Source organism: Eutrema salsugineum, unplaced genomic scaffold (genome assembly GCF_000478725.1).
Source record: "Eutrema salsugineum unplaced genomic scaffold, Eutsalg1_0 scaffold_6, whole genome shotgun sequence".
In the NCBI taxonomy this organism is placed as follows: Eukaryota; Viridiplantae; Streptophyta; class Magnoliopsida; order Brassicales; family Brassicaceae; genus Eutrema; species Eutrema salsugineum.
In genome coordinates, this window is record NW_006256547.1 from 4,636,630 (window position 1) to 4,664,580 (window position 27,951).

At 33.7% G+C, this 27,951-nt stretch overlaps 5 protein-coding genes across 5 annotated transcripts; all 5 read left to right on the top strand.

Moving 5' to 3' along the window:
• The first annotated feature begins 6,589 nt into the window (after positions 1-6,589).
• On the top strand, positions 6,590-11,297 carry LOC18012889 (beta-D-xylosidase 1). Its single transcript, XM_006395007.2, has 7 exons — positions 6,590-7,099; positions 7,648-7,929; positions 9,034-9,203; positions 9,290-9,387; positions 9,479-9,823; positions 9,912-10,325; positions 10,455-11,297. Exons 1-7 carry the CDS (start codon positions 6,677-6,679, stop codon positions 11,042-11,044), a joined length of 2,322 nt encoding a protein of 773 aa, XP_006395069.1. The 5' UTR covers positions 6,590-6,676; the 3' UTR covers positions 11,045-11,297.
• Positions 11,298-12,103: 806 nt separating this feature from the next.
• LOC18012503 (protein argonaute 18) lies at positions 12,104-13,709 on the top strand. The gene is made up of 4 exons (XM_006395008.2): positions 12,104-12,182; positions 12,279-12,622; positions 13,103-13,328; positions 13,418-13,709. The coding sequence occupies exons 1-4, from the start codon at positions 12,104-12,106 to the stop codon at positions 13,534-13,536; spliced, it is 768 nt and encodes a 255-aa protein (XP_006395070.1). The 3' UTR covers positions 13,537-13,709.
• A 565-nt stretch (positions 13,710-14,274) lies between these two features.
• LOC18012504 (protein trichome birefringence-like 4) lies at positions 14,275-16,048 on the top strand. The gene is made up of 5 exons (XM_006395009.1): positions 14,275-14,747; positions 14,852-15,047; positions 15,121-15,317; positions 15,404-15,562; positions 15,688-16,048. The coding sequence occupies exons 1-5, from the start codon at positions 14,275-14,277 to the stop codon at positions 16,046-16,048; spliced, it is 1,386 nt and encodes a 461-aa protein (XP_006395071.1).
• A 7,247-nt stretch (positions 16,049-23,295) lies between these two features.
• Positions 23,296-25,774, top strand: LOC18012915 (transcription factor MYB111). The gene is made up of 3 exons (XM_006395010.2): positions 23,296-23,500; positions 23,833-23,962; positions 24,733-25,774. The coding sequence occupies exons 1-3, from the start codon at positions 23,368-23,370 to the stop codon at positions 25,499-25,501; spliced, it is 1,032 nt and encodes a 343-aa protein (XP_006395072.1). The 5' UTR covers positions 23,296-23,367; the 3' UTR covers positions 25,502-25,774.
• Positions 25,775-26,226: 452 nt separating this feature from the next.
• LOC18012916 lies at positions 26,227-27,897 on the top strand. The gene is made up of 3 exons (XM_006395011.2): positions 26,227-26,499; positions 26,964-27,190; positions 27,404-27,897. Exons 1-3 carry the CDS (start codon positions 26,335-26,337, stop codon positions 27,789-27,791), a joined length of 780 nt encoding a protein of 259 aa, XP_006395073.1. The 5' UTR covers positions 26,227-26,334; the 3' UTR covers positions 27,792-27,897.
• The last annotated feature ends 54 nt before the right edge of the window (positions 27,898-27,951 follow it).

Genomic DNA, 27,951 nt, shown 5'->3' on the forward strand with positions numbered 1-27,951 from the left:
CTTATAGTTCAACTTTTTGCTAAATTTTTATACATATATCGAATATGAATATGATTAGATGAGATGAGATGTGTGGATAGAGTGTAAGACAATCCGGAAAAGGGAATGAGTAGTTAAGATAGAGATAGAGCTGTCTAATATCATTGGGAGGTTGGAAACAAGAAGACGCATTCTTGCACCAAAGTCACGTTACGTTGCCAATTTAATCAACACATTGAATTGTCTATAATTATTAATAATATCTATGACAAAGGACGTATAAAACTATAATTATTAATAATATAAATGTGCATGCATACGAGTATGTGAATACATAGAGACAGATATTGTTAGTTGGCAATGCCTCCAAGCAAGCCACAAAACTTTTTATCCTAAAATTATCCCCTTTTTCTTTTTTTCTGTTATTTTGAGATTCCCATACATATCATCTTAAAATTTCTTCCAACTTGTATAAGTTTGTCTACAAATGTTACCCATTCATCATTAATGCGATTGTTTGTTTATTAATAAAAAAAATGAGTTGTATATCCACCACATCTATATCACTCGTTACATATATATCATCTAACATGCATCAATAATTCGTATTGAGATTTTTTTTATCAGTAAATACCCGATCTGAATTATGATCGGCTTTGAGAAAGATTAGATGCCCTCTTCAAACATATTTTATGAAAGCCACATATATATTGGTAATTGGTTGGTCAGATCTATACACGTAACATATTTTGACTTGTTAGTGTAATTTTCCAAAGCTTTTTCTTGGTCTAAAATTCTATTCAGACTAAATTTTAAAGATATAATGATTCATTTATCATCCAAAATGATGTAGAGATACGAATACGTCTCCAGTACTATTTTTCAAAAGAAAATGATTTGTGTTCGGTGGATTAACACGAATTGACCTGGATTGCGAATGCTGGCGTGGCAAAGAAATGTCATAATCAACTCCAGAGAAGGAAGTTAACGGAAACGGACACATCGAATCATATGAATTCTCTCTTTTTTTTAAAAAAAAAACTAATTTTTAGAGTTTTATCCGCATACTTAACCTTCATAGTTTTTTTTGTTTCTTCTAAATACATTTATAATTGAGAAAAGTATATAAATACGGCCCCTCGCATCACCCAGTAACCAACATTTATCATACACACACATATATGGTTATTACCATATTGTTTTATTGGTTGAAATGTACGCATACATATCATCTGCTAGAAATAACAGAATAATTATTTAGAAATGTCCGTTTACTTTAACGACATGCTGTTCGTAAGATTGAGAAGAGATTTCTTCTTTTTTTTTTTGGTTTTATAAAAGGCAAATTGCTAGATGTATAGTCTAGCTAGATTTTATGGCTTGCATTCGGTCTTGTTCCAACGTTCTTCTACGTCTTAAACCCAAAATACTTCTTCAACTTACTACTTTGTATAAAACCCAAAAAAAAAAAATCTTATTACTTTGTACGAGTTCATATAACATGAAAATATGTTTTGATAATTGGTAGTAGATTTACTACAAGAAAGACAAACCTCCATAGTGATGTGAGACTGCCATGTAAAATACCCAATATATAGTTTGAACCAGGTTTGACTTTCAGACTTTGAAATTTTGATCAGTATTCATGAAGCACTAGATGCTAAAAGCATGGTGACGCTGCGTTAAAAATGCGTAACCTACACTTAACGCTTAAAAGATATTACAGGATCTAGAGGATTTTAAGTGGTCTAAAAGTTTATTACAACAAACTATATATTAAATAAAAATAAACCAATATATATAATATAGTATAATATAATGAGCATAATAAATAAAATAAATATATACTAAATATATAGTATAAGATAATGAGCATTAAAAAACTGGACTTCCAAATCAGATTTTGTATTCTGGACGTTTGTATCCACCTTATTGGTTAACATAAGCATTGTATTGTGACTATGTAACCTCAAAGTTTATTTAATAGAATTACTATTTGCAGAAGGAAAAAAGATAATGCATGAGCATTTAAACTAATATTGAAAAACTTCAAAATTTTAAATAATTTAGGAGTTTACATTAAAAAAAAATCAAAAGAAATATAATACATGTTAACTAAAACATTAAAAAAGTACTTAAACATTCATACGGAAAATCAAGAATGTTGAACTTCGAAATAAATGAAATTATTTATCAAAATACAATCAACTATATATAAATCCTATCAGAATTTTGTTCATATTAGACTCAACATAAATCATTAGACCATATTTAACAGACAGTGTAAACCACTTTTTAGAGCACTGATTTGAGTATGTATATTTGTTATTTTAATCAACATATGTACTAATTGCTTGATCATTTATATTACTTTTTTGTTTTGTTAGGGAGCTTAATCATTTGTTATCGTGAGATATTATTTGAAAATTGAAATATCTCCTTCCATGAGTTATTTACCGGCGCATTCTCTTTTAGATTACTGGCACGTATATTTTATTTATTCTCCATCATTACATATGTTTATGGGTTTTGTTAACTATATAGTTTTTTTTTTTTTTTGAGAAAGGGTTTATGTTAACTATATAGTTCAACTATACTTTCGTTGGAATTTATAATCCGGAATGTTATTGGTTTTGGAGAGTCAGTTTCGAGTTAGTGTAATTGCATATTTATTTTTAAGAAGAAAACAATATAAATATTCATATCATGATTTATATGTAGTAGACATTAGACAAAGTATATTAACTGCTACTTTCTGAGAGAAAATATATAACCAAAGTAAAATAAAGTCTCACGAGAGAGTATTTTTCGTTGGGCATCACGTGTCTGTGAAACTTATTGGTTGCTCAGACCACTTGTGAACCGTAGAGTTAAAACCATTCCACCAATTCCTTTTCAGATTCCTATTTTTCATTATATACTTTTCTGAAAGTTGTTTAAACAGAAGTCAACTAATTTCTCTCCCCGTAGCTTTTTTATTAATTTCTTCGTTTTTGGCTTTTGTTTGGTTCAACCTTACCAACCTTGTGCAATTTGTTCTTTTGTCTTAGTTAGGTAAAACGAATATTTTGGGAGTAAATCGTTTATAAGCAAAAAAAAAAAAGACAAAAAAAAAAAACAAACATGCCCATTAGCAATTAGAGTCCCTTGTGTCTACGTGGCCTTTCTATCTGGCATGTTTTTCCTTATTTTCTCTTCTGTAATTTTGAACTTTAAAATACTAGAAATCCCTATTTAATACATATTCATGGAAAATAATTATCGTTGTGGCGGGAATTAATTTATTCGAGTTGGTCTATATACAGGTAGCAAATCAGTCATGCATGTCATAAACAACAAGAACAAGGTAAAATATTCAAGAAAATTGATGTGATATTTTCTTAAAATTATCTTATGCTCGTCACAACAATGATTAGTCGTCGTGAAGTCCAAATATCTTTTTAAATATCTGGGTGGTTGTCTATAGACATACTCACATACAACATATAACCATATCTACACGGAACTGGTTATAAACTAAATTGCTGTGGCTTTACTTGATCAAATTATCTTTAAGAGACTTGTTACAAGTATATGCTACAAATAATATTTTTTTACAAAACTTAATTTAACAAACTTGAAGTATATTTATACCTGCCAAGTTCACTTACTACCAAAATACTAACAATAGTTTGTTTTTCATCGTTATTGGACATGTAAAATACACTATCAATATCGATTGCTACAAGTTAAGTGATATTACGGCTAGTGGACAAATAAGGACATTATTTTTCTTTTAATTTTTGGTTAGTAATATTCAAATATCAAGAAAAGAAAATTGTCTTAGCCTTGTAGTCTAAACACATTCACACTTATTGTGAATTACTTCTTCTTGTTTTTTAACAATTAATTCCAAGGATTGTATATTGGCATGCCATTATACAACTGACAAATGACTTAAAATTTTCTTAGCTCGCACATAGATTATTAGCCATTTTAATTTCACAGATAACAGTAGTATAATCTTATTTGAATCTCATTTGGCACCAAAAAAAAAAAAATTGGGGTATACTATCATGCTTTGTATTAATAATGAAAAAAAAGAGTATTAAATCTATGATTAGAATTGTTAGCCGGTGGAATTAAAAACAAAAAAGTTTGGTGGCATGGAATATTATATACATATATGATTAGATGCATAGGCATGGGAACAAAAGCCACGCGAACAAGATCATGGTGAGACGAGAAGATGGCAATAGAACCCAATAAATAAATAGAAAGAGAAACAACATAACATATAGGTACTTACTTCTTAAAGAGTTGTAGATCAGGGATCAATTTTCGCAAATGATGAATTATCTAATTACTTTTATTTGATTAGTTGAAATATAATTTCGATGAACCTGAAAGATTAGTCAGGTAGTAAAAAACAAGATTTATGTTTGTTATACATAAAGTAATGAACATAACATATATTAATATATATATAGGGTATAAAGAAACGTATACACATTTAGCTATGTATAAACGAAAAGTTTTTAATGAAACGTAAGACCTAAAAAAGCTGAGAGACAAGGAGAGAAGGTTGTCACGGGTTTCGACTCTTCACCAAATAATAGTCCTTCAGCAGCTAGTCATGTTGCCCACACTTTTTTCCGAAATGTTCTTGATTGTTGGTCTCTTTACTTAACTTCCCTTGAACATTATTAGACATTCGTCAATAATTAAATAATTGACCCTTCAACTTAAACTTGTCTTGTTTTTGTGTCTTGGATTATATTACAATTGTTATCTAATATAACCAAAAACTGCTGTTGTGATAAACAGTACAGTATATAACAAACTATTACATTATTAAATTAAAAAACGTCATTATCTGGTTTAGGTTAATTGGAGACTTAATCTTAAGAGATTTATTGGATACAAAACTTTACATAATATATAAAGATTTAAGTTCCTTCTAACAACATCTCATTTATTAATTCGTTGAAAAAGACATATCAATCATTCTTTGATTGAATAACGATAATACGAGAGTTAACGATAAATCGATCGTTCATTTACACTTTACATTAGTTTTAAGAAAATCATGAATTAGACATAAATATAAATCAATGTGTAACAAATTTCTGTTCCTATTGCACCAAATATATCAATAAATATTGCTTGTATTATGAAATACATTTTGCATTGCAATTGCTTTCATTCATCAAATCTAGATTGCATATATAAGTTATACTCCCAAGGTTTCACAAAAGTGTCGTTTTAAGGTTTTATTTTTGTTTTACAAAGAGTGTCGTTTTATATTTTTAATGCAGAATTTTAAACAATATTCCAGTTTTGACCCTATTAATTTAATGTATTAATTAAAGAAAAAAGTTATTTAATGCATTAATAAAGGGTAAAGTAGTATTTTTAATAGTTTTCTTAATAATTGTGAAAAATTTTAAAATGACACTTTTTGTGAAAATAAGGGAGTATAACCAAGATGGTATGCAGTCATGAAAAAGAGTATATATCAAAAATCGCATATAGAGAGGAAACTTACTAACTATAGAGGTTAATACAAAAGTAATGACACAGTAATTTGCACCACTAGCTACTTTTATACTCGATTACATAAATATTCAAATTTTCTTTACATAAGTTAAGAATCGACGCGGATAAAATAAAATAGCACTAGTTAGGCAATACTAACTATACTAGCATTCATAGCATTCTTTTACCATTGCGCTAACTTTTGAGAGTAACCGAGAACATTTTCTCCTACCAAATTGAGTTTTTCAAACAACATATTATTGCGTTGCGTTAGCGATTATAATTGAGTTAGCGATTGCTTATTGCTTATTGCGTTAGCGATTATGCTAATTTAGTGGCTGTAGCAGTAGCGAATAGCTTGAAGGTCGGCGGTGGCAAACGAGTCCAACTGGAGGCTACATCCATATATAGAAACATATATATATATATATATATAAAAGATTAAAGTTGAGGAAATTTTTTTAAAAAAAAAATAATTAAAATTTTCATGGTATATTGTCAAAAACTACTTCATATTTTGTTATATTATATTTAAATATATGATAGTAATTATGAATTGTTCGCATATACATCTCCATTTTATCCATGGATTTTAATATGCACTCGAACATATCTGACTACCAAATTTTTCATAATAAAATTTATTTAAAATATGTGATTTCTTTTCGACTTAAAAATATGTGATTTTATTGCACAACTTTTGAAGTGGAATGTCACATTTGTAAGTTAAGATGAAATTATAACGAGACATTGTGAAGTTCAAAGAGTCATATCATAGCTTATTATCATCATTGACATTGTAGTACGTGGTCACGGAGAAAAGTGGAATTTAAAGGTTCAAAAAAAAAACGTAGAATTTATGTTGAAGGAAGGAAAAACAGACGGACGCTTAGAAAAAAAGTATTAAAAAATCTATTAAATTATTTTCAAAGGTTTTTAATTTTTTTTGAGATATCTCTTTTCGGTAACCTGTACAACTTGATTGTTTTATCTTTATCTTTATTCTTTGATAATAACAAGAGCCTCTTATCCTTTGTCATCAATTTCGCTGAAAAACTTCCCTATAAATACCCCATTCACTTTCTTTCCCAGGAAAACTAAACAACACAAACATCACATATAGATATACATATATTTACAAACACACACAAACACAAAATACAGATACAGTATATATAAGATGTCTTTTAATATTAAAGCATTGTTAACTGGCAACAGACTCGTAGTTACACTTCTATTATTCCTCTTATGTTTGGTTCACCCGTCCGAGTCACTTCGCCCACTGTTTGCATGCAACCCCGCAAACGGGTTAACCCGGACGCTCCGGTTCTGTCGGGTCAATGTACCGGTCCACGTGAGGGTTCAAGATTTGATTGGACGGCTCACGTTGCAGGAGAAGATCCGCCTCCTCGTTAACAATGCTGCCGCCGTGCCACGCCTTGGTATTGGAGGCTATGAGTGGTGGTCGGAGGCTCTACACGGCGTTTCTGACGTCGGTCCCGGCGCTAAGTTCGGTGGTGCTTTTCCCGGTGCCACCAGCTTCCCTCAGGTCATCACCACCGCAGCTTCTTTCAACCAGTCACTCTGGGAAGAGATCGGACGGGTGAGAATAAATTAGAAATTTTAAGATAGAAAATACATTTTAGAAAATGAGAATAATACTAAATTTTGTGATTTCCTACGTGAAAAAACGACATCGAAATCGACATCGTAGCGGTCAATACACTAGAGTTTGATTAGTGGGACGCTCTATATTTATATAATTTTTTTGAGAAACCTATATTTATATAATTATATATATATATATATATATATCTTGGAAATTTATAATTCACATGTTTTTTTAATCTGACTATGACATGATCAGTCTATCGAATAAGTCAGACAGGTAGGTTATAAGAAAATCCAAAACCAATATATATGGGGAAATTTGATTTTGTTACGTTTATCTCGTTTTATCTGCGATATTAAAGAATTAATACGATGATGGGGAAGCTTGCTATAAGCTTATAACCAGTAAATAAAAGGCAACACTTTTTATTATGTGGTGTATATATATATGGAATGGATGACATCTATTTCTTTCAACAAAAACAAAGTTGTATGGAGGATATATTAATTAGAATTAACATGATTTAAAATAAATAAAAGGTGGTGTCTGATGAGGCAAGAGCTATGTACAATGGAGGCGTGGCCGGTTTGACGTATTGGAGCCCAAATGTGAATATACTGAGGGACCCACGGTGGGGGCGAGGCCAGGAAACTCCCGGAGAAGATCCTGTCGTCGCCGGAAAATACGCCGCCAGCTACGTCCGGGGACTTCAGGGCAACGGCGCCGGCAACCGCCTCAAAGTCGCCGCATGTTGCAAACATTACACTGCTTATGATCTTGATAACTGGAATGGCGTGGACCGTTTCCATTTTAACGCCAAGGTAAATTTCCTTATACGCATATTTAATTATAATTATATGTATTTATATCTAATTATATATGTATCATATATGTGTGTTTTGAAGTTTTGACTGCATGTTTAAATTTCAATTTTATATTTTCAAAACTCATAAATGTGAAAAGTCGTTAATGAGCCTATATATACATATGTATATATAAATGCTTAATCTCTTCTTCTTAAACTTAGATACTAGACATTATAAATTTATAATTGTGTGGAAATATAGTTGTCTTTAGCAAAAACTTGTGTGGAAATAAGAGAACCCGTGAGCCTATTTTTCTTAAAATTTAAAGGTTTGTAATTTAATATCACCCTATAAAAAAGTCCTCATGTTAGAAATTAATAGAAGTAACGATTAAGAAAATAAATAAAAAAAAAACTGAAAACAAAATATGAATTTCTGCTGAAAGATACAAATTTACTTTCTAAAATTAGAAAGCGCTCTACTTTATATCGTTTTCAAGAATTTATTTATAGCTCCACGTAACGAATTGGATGTGACTGGAATGGATACGTTTCTTGCAAGGCTTATCGTCTTTTAAGTTTTATCTCGTTTCGTGATTAGATTCTTTAAATTCAGAAAATAGCTCATATATAGATATATCGCAATCGTTAGCAGTTAGTTATTTATAGTTCCGTAGGATACGCGTCACTTCGTAATCTTGCAAAATAGACTTTTCATGAAATTTATTCTCAAGTGGGCAAATATGAATATATTTGTAGGCATGTCACAGTCAGACTACAAACAATACCAGCTAAGCCAATAGGCAGTGTGGCTTAAGTGATGTGGCATATCGTAGTCTTATGTTATTATAGACTTATAGTGGTGGGAGAATCTTATCCTTATTGGTCATGTGGACCAACTAGAACCAACCTCCTTGCCTTTTATCCTGTTCTCCCAAATATATAGGCTTCTAAATTATATCATAACAAAAAAAAAGATTCGTTTCACTTGGACATATAATTCAAAACGTAATAATCTAACGAAAAACTCATGAAATGATGTGTATAATATATATATATATATATATGCTTCTAAATAGCTAATATGTTAACTTATTTAGTAAGTTTATGATGGATTTAGGTCACCAAACAAGATTTAGAGGACACATACAATGTGCCATTCAGATCCTGTGTTTACGAGGGAAAGGTCGCGAGTGTTATGTGTTCGTACAACCAAGTAAACGGAATACCAACATGTGCAGATGAAAATCTCTTAAAGAACACTATTCGTGGTCAATGGCATCTCAACGGGTAAGATTTAAAATATCATCATAATCAACGGTTCAGATTCATTTGGCTCCCTTCCTCACACATCAGTTTAATATCAATGCATACAGGTACATTGTATCAGATTGTGATTCCGTTGATGTTTTCTTCAACCAACAACACTACACCACAACTCCAGAGGAAGCCGCCGCCGCCTCCATTAAAGCCGGTGAGTTGTTTTTCACCGTTGATGTTTTTATCCACAAAGGACTATATATTGATCACTTCCATGATTATGAAAACATCGTGTCGTTTTGCAGGTTTGGATTTGGACTGCGGGCCGTTTTTGGCGATCTTCACTGAAGGCGCTGTGAAGAAAGGGTTGTTGACAGAGAACGACGTCAATTTGGCACTTGCTAATACCATAACGGTCCAGATGAGACTTGGTATGTTTGATGGCAATCTTGGGCCCTACGCTAACCTTGGGCCTAGAGATGTTTGTACTCTTGCTCATAGGCATCTAGCCCTTGAAGCGGCCCATCAAGGGATTGTTCTTCTCAAAAACTCTGGTCGCTCTCTTCCACTCTCCCCTAGACGCCACCGCACAGTCGCCGTGATTGGACCCAACTCCGATGTCACTGAGACCATGATCGGAAACTATGCAGGTAAATACGATATTTCATTAAAATATCTCTATATATATATTATAATTATTATTAGTAAATACAGAATATTGATATATAATTTCGACAGGAAAAGCATGCACCTATACGACGCCGTTACAAGGAATATCAAGATACGCTAGGACACTTCATCAAGTTGGTTGTGCCGGCGTGGCTTGCGCAGGGAACCAAGGATTTGGTGCAGCCGAGGCGGCGGCACGTGAAGCAGATGCGACGGTTCTTGTGATGGGATTGGACCAGTCAATAGAGGCTGAGACACGAGATCGAACCGGGCTGCTATTACCAGGTTACCAACAAGACCTTGTGACCCGTGTGGCTAGAGTCTCTAGAGGTCCAGTTATTCTGGTCCTTATGAGTGGTGGCCCCATTGATGTAACCTTTGCTAAGAACGATCCACGTGTTGCTGCCATCATCTGGGCCGGGTATCCGGGTCAAGCGGGTGGAGCTGCTATCGCCAATATCATCTTTGGTGCTGCTAATCCTGGTATGAGTAATTATGATTTTATTTTCCTTTAAACCAACGTAAAACTAATTTTATTTGGTTTTGATTAATACTGTATAAGAAATCGTAATTTATCAACTAATAGTGAATAAATTATGTCTCTTATGATAGGAGGAAAACTACCAATGACATGGTATCCACAAGATTACTTGGCAAAAGTGCCAATGACGGTAATGGCCATGAGAGCATCTGGAAATTACCCAGGAAGGACGTACAGATTCTACAAAGGTCCAGTGGTGTTTCCATTTGGGTTCGGTTTAAGTTACACTACCTTCGCTCACAGTTTAGCACAAAGCCCACTGGCCCAATTATCGGTTTCACCTTACAATCTCAACTCTGCCATTTTCAACTCCTCATCTAACTCCATCAAAGTGTCTCATGCCAACTGCGAAATGTTTCCAAAAATGCCACTCCATGTCGAAGTGTCAAACACCGGAGAATTCGACGGAACCCACACGGTGTTCGTCTTTGCCGAGCCGCCGAAAAACAGAATAAAAGGATTGGGTATGAACAAACAATTGATAGCGTTTGAGAAGGTTCATGTCACGGCAGGTGCAAAACGGACCATCCGGGTCGATGTTGATGCTTGCAAGCATCTTGGTGTAGTGGATGAGCATGGAAAAAGGAGAATCCCTATGGGTGAACATAAGTTACACATTGGTGACCTTAAACATACTATCTTGGTCCAACCGCAACTTTAACGGAGGCATATATTAAAAAAGAAGGGAACAACAAATAAGGAAAACCTCTTAACCAAGTGTTTCCTCTTATATTATAATATAGAGAAATAGGTCTTTTTTTTTCTTGTGAAACTAGTCGAGAAAGGTTTCAATCGGTAAAGAAGCACCAAAGGGTCGCTTCTTGGATGTGTTTTCTTTAGATTTTATTTTCGTGTCAATTGCCAAAGATATTGTAACTTGTGGCTCCCAAAATATAAAAGGAGCCCTTGTAAAATGTTGAAACTAAAAGAAAATGAAATTATAAATTTGATATATATCGTATTTCTCTTTCTCTCAATCTCTCTCTGGTTGTTGTATATGTGGAGTTATGGAATGTTTTTACTATAGTCTATATAGTTGCTTTTGATACCTTATCTATGTATATACTTGATTTCTCTCCGTTGGCGATATATAACAATTTTCGTGTCGATGGGATATCACTTGTTTGTTTACTGCTATTTCCGGGTAAAACATCGATGACAAATCTCACTTGTTGATTTAAAACGCAGAACAGAACACTCTGTGTTAGGAGAAATGAACTAATATATATCATATGTAAGTCTGAAGGAATGTCTTGCGAAAACAAACAGCCTGTGAACATGTTGGTGTGGTGGACAGGATTTTATGTAAAAAGTACATTCATTCGTATCTGAGATCACTTTTAGGTTTGGTTTGAATGTGTACAGAAATTAGTTTTGTAAAAGCTTTCCAGATCATTCCTGAGTTATGCAAAACAACTTCTTTCGTGTGTCGTCTTGATATCACTTTTAGGTTTGATTTTTAAGTTTCCTTCTCAATATGGTATAATTTCATGGCAGTCAATAAATGGTTTTACAATAGCCAAAGTAAAAACGGAAAAAAATGAGCAGTTGGTGACTTGTACCCAGCTGCCACAAAATTCTCCTCTGTATTTTTGACTCTCTACAAAAAAAAAACTAAAATCGGCTTACTTGCACCACAAGTCTTCTTCAAACTTTCCAGAAACACCTACATAGTATTCTATAAAATGATATACTTATTATGTTCATTCGAACTCTAACAATGGCGTTGTTACTCATCAGAGACCTCCGGGTATCGATCACCCTTGTTGGTTTCTTTGTGCTCTTAGTTTCCTTTCCAGGTTTGTCCTTCATTTTACACACATGCATACATATGTTACTCAGGTTGTCCCAAACGCTGGCAGACATTAATTTCTTTACAAATGTGTATTTTGTAGGGATCACATTCGGTGAAGAAGACGACTCAGAGGCGGCAGGTGGAGCTGGAGGTGGTGGGCCAGGATTTGGCGGTGGTGGGACAGGTCTAGGAGGCGGTGGCGGGCCAGGATTTGGCAGTGGTGGCACAGGTGTTGGAGGCGGAGGGGTAGGTGGTGGCGGGTCAGGATTTGGCGGCGGAGGAACTGGTTTTGGTGGAGGAGGATTGGGTGGCATTGGTGGCGGCGGAGGAGGATTGGGTGGCAGTGGCAGCGGAGGAGGAGGAGGATTAGGTGGCGGCGGTTTAGGTGGAGACTATCCACCGGAGATATTTGAGAAAGCTTTGGAGTGCTTAAATGAGAAACACGTAACTAAATATCGTATACTTGCACCACAATAAACTGCGAACCTTGGTTTAGAATGTTAATTCCGGATTTTGGTCCGGATAATTCAATTTTCCTACTGAATCACTTAATTCATATCATCTTTCTTGCATGGCAAGAAACACCGACCCTGATTTAGTTTTGATACACTTTTGGTTTAGGTTTGAGTTCGTTTTTTAATGGAAAGATCCTTCTGATCTTCAAAAAGAAAAAAAAAAACTTTGGTTTCATATTTCTTTTTTCAGATCAGATTTCATTTGAAAAATTTGGATATCTAAAAAACCATATCAAAGCATATTTCGATTTGGAACTAGTTTTTCCAAGCTAGTAGATTCAGCTTGGCTTGATTGACAAAATCAAATAACCACTCTAATTATAGAATATTATGTATTTACATATCTCAGCCTCAGCTAATCTAGTTGATTACAGATTTTTTAAACTCAAAACTCCTAAATGCAATGCAGATTTACAGAGAGTGTGAAGATGCATGGAGGCTAACGTTAAACGGAGAACTGAATATTCCGGTGGCGAGGACGGAAGAGTTCTGCGAAGGACCATGCTTCTCCGAAACACATTTGGCTTTGAATTGCATTAACGAAATTCTTCACCACTTCAGATTCTTTAACAGAGCCACCATTCACGACATCCGTCAAACCCTCAAGTCCGGGTGCAGCTATGGACCTGAACGAGGTTTTCATTTTGACGACCGGTTCTTGGTTTGGTTTAGACCGGTTACTTCGTTTCTAGTTTAATGTTGGGTTGATTTTGTATATATGCAGGTGACTTCAACGTTGTTGAACACATCGAAGATGGAGAAGAAAATGGAAAAGAGAGGATGAAGTCAAGATCTGGACCGCTGCTTGGGATTGTGTTGTTCGCCATTGCCTTGCTTCTTTAAGATCTTTCTTAGTTATTAATCTTAGCCACTACCTTATATATGTTATATATGTTGCTTTATTGATAATTACAATAGAAACCGATCTCTTTGTATTGATAGATAACACTAGAATTTGAGAAGTACTCTTTTTTTGTAAATTTATATTTTCACCGTTTATATATTATAAAGTTTTATATGTGTTAAGAATATAATTAAAAAAATGAAATGCTTTTAATCTACTAAAATCCTTTTTAGCGTTTTTAGTGTTCTATAAAAACTTTATTCAGTTATAATGTTTTTACTATTGGATCATTAGACGACTCTTTCATTAATCTACTACTCGACTTTAACAAAAAATAAAAATAACCAATCAAAGACTTTTTCCACTTAATGAAGATCTTATGATAACGTATATTTTTATTAAAAAACTAGAGTAATTCTGTAACTAAAATATTTATTAATTTAGTATTTCAGAATTTAAAATACACGTATACACTTCATAACTATGTGGTTGGACAAAAAAAAAGTTAGCTACACACTTGGACAATTTTATATTTCGGAATATAACATTTTTAAGAATCTGATTACAAGAGAGTGGTACAGCCGTATAAAATACTGAAAAACACATTTAAAAGCTGTTTAATGTCCAACCGTTGGATCACCCCTTTCCCTCCAAAAGGAATCAGATCATTCCCTTTTCCCAGAAAACAGAGAAGAAGAAAGAAACAGAGAGGAGAGAACAAGATCGGAGACGTTTCAATGGCGGATCTGAAGAATCTCTTCCTCATCACGAAACACCCATCAACGACGCAGATTTTTCTAACCTCTCTGTTCTTTCTCTCTCTCTTCCTCCTATCCTCTTCCTCTCTCTCAGATTTCTCTCCATCACTGATCGTCTCGAGCTTCACCTCTCGTCTCCTCACGGCAGCGAATTTCTTCTCTTCTCCTTCTTCTTCTTCGTCGACTGCTTCAGACAAAAACACGCTCTATTTGGTTTCTCCGAGAAGAACCCACGTCAATAACGAGTCGTCGAAGAAGATGGATTTCGCGCGCAAAGAACTTAGTTCTTGCGACATATTTGATGGAAGTTGGGTCTTGGACGATTCTGAGCCGATTTATCCTCCTGGTTACTGTCCTTTCGTTGAAGATAAATTCAATTGCTACAAAAATGGCAGACCCGATTCGGGTTTTCTCCATCATCGATGGCAACCTCACGGATGCTCCATTCCAAGGTCAGTTCTTGTTATTCGTTAATTACGACTCTACCATTCCCTTGTGACTCTGTTTTCGTAAGATGTTTCCGTGGATTTTTTTATCTTCTTCTCTTGATCTGTAGATTCGATGGGAAGAAGATGCTGAAGATTCTGAGAGGGAAAAGACTAGTCTTCGTTGGTGATTCATTGAATCGAAACATGTGGGAGTCTCTGGTTTGTTCACTTAGGTCAACATTAGAAGACAAGAACAGAGTTTCTAAAGTTTCTGGAAAACAGAGTGATCTCCATAACGAAGGCTTTTACGGTTTCAGATTCAAAGTAAGTATCTCAGATCTCTTATTATTGCTTTGGATCGTTTTAATCGAATGATGAGTTTTAATGTTTTCCTCAGGACTTCGAATGCTCTATAGACTTCATAAAATCACCGTTCCTCGTTCAAGAATCCGAAGTTTTAGATGGATACGGGAAAAGGAGAGAGACACTTAGGCTTGATATGATCCAACGATCGATCACGAAGATATCCAAAAACGCAGACATTGTCATATTCAACACTGGTCACTGGTGGACTCACCAGAAAACCTACGAAGGGTATCAACATTTTATATATAAAACCTTCTTCTTTTATTAAGATGATGTCTGTATCCATATCTCTTATTGGATTTCGATATTTGCAGGAAAGATTATTTCCAGGAGGGAAATCGAGTTTACGAAAAACTACAAGTGAAAGAAGCTTACACTAAAGCTCTTCACACATGGGCTGATTGGGTTGATTCAAATATCAACAGCACCAAAACCAGAGTATTCTTCGTCGGCTACTCATCTTCACATTTCAGGTAACTAAGAACAGCATTCTTTCATCCCAAGAAGTCTCTGTTAATGTTTTAGGGTTTAGGGAGTGGAAGAACTTTCTTTTACCTCAAGCAATTTCTCTTTTAACATTGGGTTTACTTAACTGCAGAAAAGGGGCTTGGAACATGGGAGGGCAATGCGATGGAGAAACAAGGCCGATACAGAACGAGGCGTACACAGGAGGGTATCCATGGATGATGAAAGTGGTGGAATCAGTGATCTCGGATATGAAAACGCCTGTGTTTTACATGAACATCACGAAGATGACTTGGTATCGAACCGATGGTCACCCTTCGGTATACAGACAGCCTGTGGAGGTCCGAGGAAGTTCTCCTACGACCGGAATGTTCCAAGATTGTAGCCATTGGTGCCTACCTGGAGTTCCTGACTCATGGAACCAGCTTCTCTATGCTACTCTGCTAGTTTCACATGGTTCCTTGCCTTACAAGTCACTTGGAACTCTCTTGTAAGATATAGTAGTGTTTTACTTTCTTTCTCTTTTATTAGCTACTCGTTTGTTGATCTTTTCAAGCTTTAGTTTTCTTTGCTCTTTTGAAACATTGAGAAAAGAATAAGTCCCAGTGATATAGAAGCTGTACAACTCTAGAACCCTCTCCACGCTCGGTTAGGAGCTTCTCGTATTTAATTTTGTTTTTTTTGCCATTTTATACAAAGAGAACCATACGGTTCCACTATTTGCTGAAGTTCAAGCTAATTTCGACTCTCTATTTTCTTTTTTCCTTTATTATTTAAAAACTAATTTTCTGAAATTATTTCGAGATTTCACGTTTACGTACCATGGTCATTATATATAAATTATAAAACTGAGGGCTATTTGTAAGATAATTCGAATTATGGAGTATTCGATTTCATTTCAGATATATATATTCGTATATAAAACAGTACTTATTACTTTGAGTTAGTTTTGTCAATCATAATCAATCGAAACAATATAACTCGTATTGATCGTACCTCAGTGATTTGTGATTCAGTTTCAATAGTTCATAGTTGGTTCTATTATTCAACTTTTTTTTCTGACATGGAGTGATTTTCTGCTTCTTTTAACAAAAAAAAAAGAAAAAAAAGAAGAAGTGGTTTTTGCTTAAATGTATTTCTATTTGACGAAATATTTGGTAGTAAATTTTTATGACCAATTTTTTATGCAATTTTGAAAAAAATAAAAGTGATGGGAAATTGATAGGAAATCCTATGAAATTTTGTCAAAATTTCATAGGATATTTCCTACCAATAACCTATCACGCGGTCAAAATTTGAAAGGAAAGTGGTAGGGCCAATGGCTGGTAAGTATTTCGTAGAAAATTTTCTACCAATTTTTGACGAAAAATTATGTGTAAGAAAATCGTAAGAATTTGGTAGGAAAATTTCAACTTTTGATTTGTCCCACATCGATGATCTGAGATAATTTACATGAGGAAATGTTCTATAAATAAGACATTCATCTTCCTTTTAATTAATTTGTTTTTTTTTCTATATATAATATCTCTATATATAGTATCTCTATATATAGTAATAATTGAATTAATAATTAATTTATCTTTTAGTTTAAATTTAATTTAATTTTTAATTTTAAAAATACAATTTTTTTTTACAAAATCTGGCAAATGGTAGAAAAATTGTAGGAATATTTGAAATTGGAAAGAATGAAACTAAAGGACGATGGAAGTAATTTGGTAGGTACTTTCCTACGAATATCCTATCGCGAAAATTTTCGTAGGAAATTTCCTACGATTTTTCTACCTTTTAAATTTTCCGACAGCATAAAACCTACAAAAATATTTGGTAGGAAATTGATAGGAAAAACCGGTTTCCTACAATTTTCTGATGAAATATATGGTAGGAATATGTGATGTTTTCTTGTAGTGGTAACTATGGATAAAACTTATGGCCAAACTATGCTAAAATTAAAAATGATCAGATCCTTTTTGCTAATATCTTGTAGTTCTTAGTTCTTCCTTTTTAACTCAATCAGTTAAATTAGGATGATTAAAAAAAAAATTAAACTACTTAGTGAAAGAAAGAGTTCTAGATTTTTGTGTGTGTGTGAGAGAGAGAATATACCGTTTTCTCAGTATTCAATTAGATTTCAAACGCATATTCGCTTGTATTAAATTTGATCAAATACAGTATCGTATTTAAAGCAAAATTTAATGGCAATGGGTTAAAAGATCCAACTTGTGTCCGCCTTTCAATTTCCATATGATCGTGATGTTCTTCACACCCATGCTGATTATACCGGAATTTCTCATTTGTTTGAGGGGGGGGGGGGTGGTAAATTGTGTGAACGGTAATATGGTGTTAACATTTTTTTTAGACAATATCCTATTTTTTCATTCTCTTCTTAATTAATATAAGCACAATCGTATTTATATCATACTATATAATGTTACATTGTTACAATCCACACACAAAAAAAAATTGGGTATAAAATATCGAAGAATCAAAGTGTTGATGAATAAATTATTTTTCCTTTTTAACATGCTTTGTTCTCAAGTCTGGGAAGGTGTACGAGCCTTGACTAGAATCTGATAATCATAAAGAAACATGTTTTTGAATATTTTTTCTTTCAATTTTTTTTTTTTATTCGCTTTTGGGGGCTTATCACAATTTCACTGGTTTTGTTTGTGATTCTTTCTCTGTGTAATTACCTTTTTTACTAATTTTCGTTTTGAAATAGTTTGGAAATAATATGAATCCAAAATTCATGATTTTTAATGAGAAAAATAAATTTGAATTTTCTTAGCTGCCCAAAAACCCTCCGCATAGATGCCACATTTGCAGTTAATGAAATTAAAAGGCCAAGTTAATCTTTAATTTGAAATGTATACATGTCTTCGAAGACGCTATAAGTTATAATCTATAAGTGACGATATTCATTTCTGAACTGATCGATGAGTGATAAGAGAGTATACTGAAGTTTTGTATATTAATTAGATTTTATGTGAACCGCTCGATTGCCTTGGCCTTTGCACTGAATGCCTAAGAGACCTTCAAGCATGGCGATTCCTTCTGCTATAAAGGGAAGATTCAATTGTTATATAGATACTATTATTCTTAATATACGATTTATCATTGTTATTTACCTTAATTCATTTTAAAAATTTGCTGTATGCATAATTCATCCTAAAGCATAATTTGCTATATACTATAACTTAAAAGAGAACATATAGATTAGAGTTCCACAAAGCATGAACATTTGATTATCTTTTTTGGTATTATTATAAATAAAAAATCATTTTAATTAAGATTTCAAAAAAGAAAAAATCATTTATAGGACAAAATAGTGTTGCTTTCTAAAGCTATGGAGTACAAGTGTATAGGTATATGGTTACATGCAGGACATGTCGATGAAATAGGTAGGGTTATTGATTGCTCAAGTGCTCATATGCAAAACAAAGCGTATTTATATCAAAGGTCAGATTTATGTAAGTTGGTGAGAGGATCGCAGGATCCTTATGGACCTGCATGGCCATTATAACCTCCCCTCTTTATACATTTTATTTATACCAACGGACCCTCACGCGTGGACCCAAATAAAAACATTTTCATCAAATTTTATATATAATAATTTCACTAAGATTTAGAAATCTGCGTATACTAATACCATGATATTCTTGTGGTCTACAACTTTTTTTCTAATATATCTTTTCTTTTGGTCAAATTTTTCTAGAATTTCTGGTACATGAACATTATGTAATATAAAATATTTAGTATCACAAATGAGTGAAAACAAAAAATCTATAATTCGATTGTTATTTTTTATAAACATTAGAAATTCCTAACCTTTGGCCTATATATAATCTTCCACGATGCCTTGTGTCAATCAACTTTTGTATGTTAGATTCACCTAATATAGATGTTCAGTTAGATATTCAAATAGGAGCTCAACTCTCTTGATCTCGACTCTCAATTTCACATATTCACAAAAGAGAAAAATGTACAAGCCGAATAAAAGCACAGTGATTAGCTAGTGATTACGATTTTAATTGGTGCAAAATTCTAGCACATAGGTAACATCGGAAGTTCGTGTGACAGTACTCTACCCGCGATCTAGATCAGGATGAGATGTTAGTAGGCGTCATTTTCGTTAAAGCTTCGTTTTAGGTCTTACTTGGTGTAAAAATCGAATTCACAAAAATGCGTCTTTAGAATTTGTATTAATAAAACTCTCGATAAACAATAAGGGGAGATCCCAAAACATGGTTGCAAAAGAAATAAATTACACCACCGTTCAGAAAGCTTAGACAAAATCCTAGACAGATGTTTTTTTTTCCCCACGATAATTATCAAAACTAGACTACTAATTCAACTGAACTACGTCATCGCCTGTTCAAACGCAATCAATACTCAGATGGATAGCTTTTCAAGTCATCTGCGAAAAATTTGAGACGTAATTAAGATTTTCAACTTAGTGAACTAATCAAGAGAAAGTATAGCACATGCATATAATCCTGCAAAATAATAAACATAATGTTTTTTTCAACAAAAATATATTTTAATGAGCTAAGAATCGGTGAACATTCAATGTAGATTGGATTGTTCTATGAATTTTACAATGTATAGAGGTGAGAGATAGAGAGAGAGAGAGAGAGAGGGAGAGAGAGAGAGAGAGAGAGAGAGAGAGAGAGAGAGAGAGAGAGAGAGAGAGAGAGAGAGAGAGAGAGAGAGAGAGAGAGAGAGAGAGAGAGAGAGAGAGAGAGACCACAGGTGAAGTGAAAGACAAAAAGAATTTAGAGCAGTGCCTTAAATGGCAAGGCTTTTTCTCGTTGTTACTAAAGAGACTCGTGATGTCTACGTGACTGGCTCATATGTAATGTCATCATCCATTTCCCATATATTCACTCTTTCTACATTCACTATTTATTTTTATACTTAACTTACATATACATATACCATAATAGACATATATATATATATTCTATGTATATATATTACGGTCATATTTGATTTTATTTTTCTTTATGATGCGAATGGACAGGCTCAGCACAACATTTTGTTTTTCATGGTTATATATTACTATTATGAGTTGACAAAAAAATTGTAAATGGGATGTGTAAAATGTGACTGCATTGAGAGCATAATTTAGATAATCTACTACTCGATTAAGCTATGCAAATACGACATGATATAGAAAGTGTATGTGGATCAGTGGATGCACTTTATAAAAAGAAAGTTCATGCTCAACATATAATTGATTTGATCCCGAGTTTCCTCTGACACCAAAGCGATCTAAACGTTAACGAGGATTTTGAAAGTTTATATGCTGTCCTGAATTACAATTTAGATTAGGACGGAGGGCAAAAAGAAGCTTAGTTGTATATAAAAATGTAATGAAGAAGCTAGCTGAAAATAAATATAGTAATCGTGTTTGGGTTAAATAAAAAAAAATAACAAGTCAAATCAAGAAATTGAAATTATTAAAAAAGCAATACTACAGCAAAGATAGATGTCAAACTATACTATTCTTTAAAGAGAGTCATGCATTGAGTCAAATTATAATGCCACTAATCTAGATTAGTCTATAAACCGTGACCTACTAATTTGGATAAAATAGGTAGGCCGAAAGCCCATGTTTTACCAATTTTATACATTCGTTTCTGCTTAGTTAATTTTTTTCTTACACCAGTTATATTTATATATATGCTTAACCAATATTATATCCAAAATCCTTCTTTCTTTTTTAAGTCCTTCTCTAAACTACCCATTGATGAGAAGTTTCTCTCAGTTTAGCACTGTTTCATTAAAATTTTAATTTTCTTGGAAATTTGTTTTTTTTTCCTCTGATCCAATCTTGATCTCAGGAAAAGATAGAATAAAATAGTGGGATAGGTTCAAAGTTCCCTCTTTTTTTTTTAACTTTAACAAGCATCAGCAAAACGATTAAAATCCAAGATCCGAAAATCTATTCTACTTAAACAATTAACTAAAAAATCGAACCAAATACTTAAAACAAAATATTATATTGACAGTATTGGCAGTAACAAATCAGAAGAAATATTACAGTTTCTACCATCGATATCAAAACAATTTTTTTGTTTTGTTTTAAACTTATATCAAAGCAATTTCTTAAATATTAGTGGAGTATGATTTTTCTTCGCTTCTCAGAAAGGTGTCAAACATGAATAGTGTTTTCAGGATTTTTCTAGTACGATCTACTGCAACAACAAAAAGACAAAACTATAGTTGGCGTTTTGTTTCAAAAAAAAAAAAAAACTATAGTTGGCGACTTGGCGTGTCGACTTTTTATCGTTGTATCACGAATAAAATTATTTTGTTATGTTATTACATCCTTGTAATCTTATTATATAAAAGACATGTAATAACTAAAAAAAAAACATGTATTAGGAGAAAAAGGCAGTTTCCGCTATCTTTTCCATTCTTTCCTTCTCTCAAACTCTGCCTAATTTTCCTTGGACCATTAATAAACTTTTTTATATATACACTTCTTCATGTATTTTCATTTTGTTAGATAAGTGGCTGGTCTCAGCGTCCATCTCTTTAATAAAATTGTGAGTATGAACCTATAATAATCTTTAATTTTATTTTACGCTCATTCTATTTTAATATTTTTCAATCATTTTACACTAATATATATATATACATTCTATTCAGCTCATGGTCTGTTATACATTCTTTCACACTGACATCTATTTTGTTTTTCTTGTCAGGGAAGAATCTAATATTTTAACCGTTTGTTTCCGAGTCGGTACGATATGTATAATGATTGGCGAAGCTGAACTGCTATAGAAAGAACTATTGGAAAAAAAGATCGGACAGATATAGGTACACGTACGATTAACACCATGGAAATTGAAAAGTAGTACATTATATGGACCAAGAGCTCAAGAAAGTCGTTGGATTCCACCTACCTTCTGGATGGTACCGGAATTAACCGATCCATGTAACCACTATTCAACAATTAAACCAACAAAATGACTATGGCCTAGCACAAATCAATACATGCCCACTTATGAATATGGTCCAAGATCTTCCACATAAACGACTTTAATTTATATCATTAACATAACCATTGTGGGACTCTAATTAATTTCATTAGACGTGTTCGTTTCATTGACTCTTGTTCTCATGAATTTTATACGGTGTTTGCATTAATGTCGTTTGTCCTAGCAATTTCTGATTCGAATCCGGATACATAACTACTGTCTTATATTTGTACTTGAGCGATTCAATCAAATATCTTAGAAATTGTAAACACACTAATTTTGATTTATTAATTATACTCGTGTGCACCATTTAACTTAAACAAATGAATTAAACCTGTCGAGGAGGGAAATAAGTTAACAAAAGAATGTTGAAGACACATTCATTAAATGCGTATACAAGTAGGTATATGCATATAGCTACTTGACATGTAGATGTATATATGCATGCAAGTACGTATTTAGGTATAAAAGTATACATAGTAATAAATATCTTGTAAGCACGGAAAAGGGTAGACAGATGGACCAAAGGTTAGAAGGAGAGGTACGTGGAGTGTCTGTCTTTTGTGCGATGGTTTAGAGGAGGATGGACACAATACATAATAGTTTTTAATTCCACCGCAACGTGGTTCATTTCTTCACCTATTCGACGTCGTTTTCAAACCTTAACTCTCTCTTTCCCTTTTGTCCTCTCTATATTAATCACCTGGACGATTTCTCCTTTTCACTCACTCACCCTCTCTCACTCAATTGGGTCCAAAAAGTGGTTTCTCTTTTTTTGTTCTTTCTCTTTTCTCTTTTTTCTTTTTGAAAGAAGAGATCGAGAAGCGATGGGAAGGGCTCCGTGTTGTGAGAAAGTAGGGTTGAAGAGAGGGAGATGGACCGCCGAGGAAGATGAGATCCTCACTAACTATATTCAAACCAATGGTGAAGGTTCTTGGCGGTCTTTGCCTAAGAAAGCCGGTATATATTTAGATCTTTAATTTCCAGATTTATATAACATTGTTTGGTTTCAACATTTTTTTGTTGAAAATTGGTTTTACCATTTTTTTGCTGAAAATTGGTTTTAACATTAGAGAGAACGAGACTAAATTCTTCAAGTTGTTATATACAAGTAACCATGTTGTGGTAACAATAGCAGAAGTGAAAGTTATTGATGAATTGAAACATGCAACTGTGCAAATTGAAATGCCAATCGAAAACTTAATTGTGATGTTAAATTTGACTTTAAAATCTAATTTAATAGATGAACACAATGTTATTCATGTTCTAATAATAATTACAAAAATGTGAAGGATTGTTGAGATGTGGAAAGAGCTGTAGACTAAGGTGGATAAACTATTTGAGAAGGGACTTGAAAAGAGGAAATATTACGGCCGAGGAAGAAGACATCATCGTCAAGTTGCATTCCCTTCTCGGCAACAGGTAATTAATAATCTGATTTAATCCACGTCACGTCCTTCGCATATTTACATATTACACAAATTATATGTGAATCAGAATTTCGTGTTATATATATATAAACATATTACACAAATTATATGTGAATCAGAATTTCGTGTTATATATACAATTTTTGCCACAGTCTCTGACTATAGTGACTGTAAAGCGGGCGGGGTCGGTACAGTGCAATTATTTGCATGTCCTGTGACTTGTCAACTTAGAAAATAAAAAATTGGTCAGACTCCGATCCAACCGTTCAAATTAAAAAAAAAAAAAAAACAAAGGGATCATGTGACCATCATAACAATGTAGCGGTTGTATGCTCTTGGAAAGGTCCAACCTTTTTTCAAAAAAAAAAATCTAATTAAATTCATCAAATAAAAAAAAATATATAGATTTTTGTCAATAATTAGCATTGGCACTATGCTGCTAAAGACCTAACTGAATTGATTTCTGTGTCGCATCTGCGTTGTGTACGGCCCTGATTGTTACTGCCTCTCTGACCACTGTAATTAACGATGAGTGATTGTTCGTTGTTGGAACGGTCCAACCTTTTTAAATACAAAAATTCGTACACACATAACTAAACCATCCCATGGTATTGAATCTCATTAAAAGGGGAAAATACGAAGAATTAAAAGCCAATTCTTTCTTTTTTGCTAAAATCAAAAGCCAAGTTTATATAGCTGATTTTTCAAAATTTATAATATTTTCTCACTGTGTGCTCTGTGCCTCTATTATTTTTCATGTAGATGGTCGCTCATTGCAACACATCTACCAGGAAGAACAGACAACGAAATTAAAAACTATTGGAACTCACATCTCAGCCGCAAAATCTACGCCTTCACTGCCGTTTCCGGAGACGAACACAATCTAAATATTGAGGATTTAGTCCTGAATAAATCTTCTTCTTCCTCGGGAGCCAAGAACAAGAACAAAACGACCAAGAAGAAGAAGAAGGGAAGAACTAGCAGGTCATCCATGAAGAAACACAAGCAAATGGTGACAGCCTCGCCATGTTTCCCACAACAGAAAGTGTTAGAGAGTGAGACCAGTGAAGAAGGGCAAAATGGTCATTTCGAAGGAGAGTCTTTATTGGGTCCCTATGAGTGGTTGGATGGGGAGATAGAGCGGCTCATGAGTAGTTTCGTCTGGGAATGTTCTAGTGGAGACGCTGTGATTGAAGTAAATGATGGTGAGCCAGATCAGAAAAAGGTGTGTGAGAGTGGAGACAATAGTAGTAGCTGTTGTGTGGATATGTTTGAGGAAGAACAAGGAAAGCTTGGTAACAGAGAGGTTGATCATGACATGAGTGTGGAAAAAGAAAGAGAGGAAAGTGTTTTGAGTTCGAATTCAAATGAAAATGGTGATACAGATTGGTGGGTTGGTCTCTCTGATTCTACGGAAGTTGGGTTTGGGACTGGTGAGGAGTTGCTTGATTGGGAGTTTCAAGGTAGTGTGAATTGTCAAAGTGATGATCTCTGGGATCTATCGGATATTGGAGAGATCACAATCGAATGATATTACAAGCAAGTGGATCGTATATGAAAACGCGTATTAACCCGATTAAACATGCATCTATCTTTTGATTGTAAAGCCTAGTGTTTTGTTTGGTTTATAGTGGATCTTGAGGTTATGTAGTAGCTTGTTGGAGTGTTTTAAAAGTTAATAGGGATAAAATGTAGCCTCTAGTTTAGATCAGTTTGAAGCACGTTATGCTTCTTCGTTTTTTTTAGTGATTCGTTTACTATTGCTATAGTGTTTGAATATTTCGGTATCAAATTTTAAAGGATACTAATTTAGGATTTGCGTATACTAATGGGTTTTCAATTTAATCTATTAATAAATAAATTATTAACAGCAGACCTGATAAACTTACACAAGATAAATGAAATAAAAATAGATTACATGTTCAACCCGTACGATGTTCATGTATGAACACAACTACACAAGATGACAAGATAAATAAAATAAAAATTAGAAGAAAAATGTTCTAATATGTACTCGTATGATATGAAAAGAATCATCCAACTAGGTCCATTAACGAAGTCTCGTCACATTATATATTTTACACATCATCTTTCAATGGACAGTATACCAAAACAATTTACAGTATTTTTAAAAAGAAATCCGGAAAGGAACCTTCGAATCTTTGGCCTTTAAGTAACCTTTGGCCGAAGCAATTCTCCTATTCTCCTCTCCTTTTTAATTTTTTGTTTATCAAATATGCCCACCTTTTTCTTTTCCTCCCACTTTCAATGCCTCTCATATATATAGATGTAAAACAATTCAAAGTAAACTAACTTTCAAAACATGAAACATCGATTTTTATCTATGAGACATTGACAAGAGGCATGTCGAGAACACGAGTACGAGCTGTGACCCATCAAGATCTGGTTCCAAACCCTAAAACCACCGATCTCAGCAGCAAAACCGGTATTTTCGTCGTGGTTTTGACCATAATCTTTGGCCTCTCCTGCTTTGTTCTCTGTCTCTATGCCGAAGCCACGAGATCACAGGTACATTTTTATGGATGTGTCTATTAAATTTCTCTTTTATTTTGATCATATTATCAAAATAAATAGATTCAAATAGAAACAACGTAAAATAACAATAGAAACATTGTAACTCACAACTCAAGCGCGGTTAGTTCAATTAGTCGAAGAGGGAGTCTTTTAAAGTTTTAATTTGATGGGATTTGAACATGAATACTGTGTCTCATACATGAAACATATTTTTTAAAAGCCCGTTCTACTATTCGGTCCTAAGAGATGTTTAGACCATACTAGTTAGTTTTTTTGGCGAGCCAAAGACATCATTGATAAAGAAAACATATCAACTGATCAAATTAAGATTTTTTTTTAAAAAAAATTGTGATATGGTTCAAATTTCAATAATTATGGCTAGTATATAGTATATCATTGCCATTACAGTCTTCTTATGGTCGGTCCTAAATATGTTCATGACTCGCATTTTCATATAGGCTACATGGGGAAGCAGCACGTGCGTGTACAACGGCAACGGGAAAACGCCGTTATTGTGCGGTGCGATTGCGTTCGTAGGACTCGCAGTGGCGATGGTGGGCTTGCACATGTACTTACTAATCGCAGTCACCACATCGCCACCGCTGGTTCTGGTTACGTGGGATCCTGACTCAATTCCTGCGAAGACGCTCACTTTTCAAGCAGCCTTCTTCTTTGTCTCAACGTGGTAAGTAGACTAATTCTAACGCAACAAGTAACTTCATGTTGAAAATAACATTAAAGCTCCTTACTACAATTCTAATTGGTAAGCCGGGGAAAAACTGTGGAATGACATTCCATTTTGTTATATTTTACCGTGATTGTAGTACAATGTTACTTGTTAGACCTAAGTTAATAATATTTTTGGTAATTATATGTTTTTCTTGTTCCTACCTATAAGGATTTGCTTTGGTGTTGGGGAGGTTCTACTGTTGGTGGGACTGAGTGTGGAATCAGGACATCTAAAGAACTGGTCAAAGCCAAAACCTAGTTGTCTAGTAATCCGACAAGGCTTGTTCTCTGCCGCAGGAGTGTTATCGCTTCTAACTGTCTTCCTAGCCACGGGACTTTACCTAACGGCTCTTCAAGCACATAGAATCTCAAAAGATCTTGAAAATACACATAGAGAAATCCTCGAGGCATCAGTTCTCTATGCATCTCCTCCAAGATCGCCGACGAATCGGATGGCTCCCGTAGCTCGAGAAGGTCCTGCTACGGTTAGAGATGCATCGACGTCTTTGAGATATATTGATTCTTCAGAGCAAAAAAAACTTGCAAATATAGTATAGTTTATATAGTGTATAATGTATAGTACATAAGATTTACTAATTAACGTTGGTAAATCAGAAGAGAAAAAGAGCAAAGATATTAATTCTCACACATTCGATTAATACATCAAGTCGAAATGTGCCTAAAATTTTATAACATTCTATACATTATACCAATTTC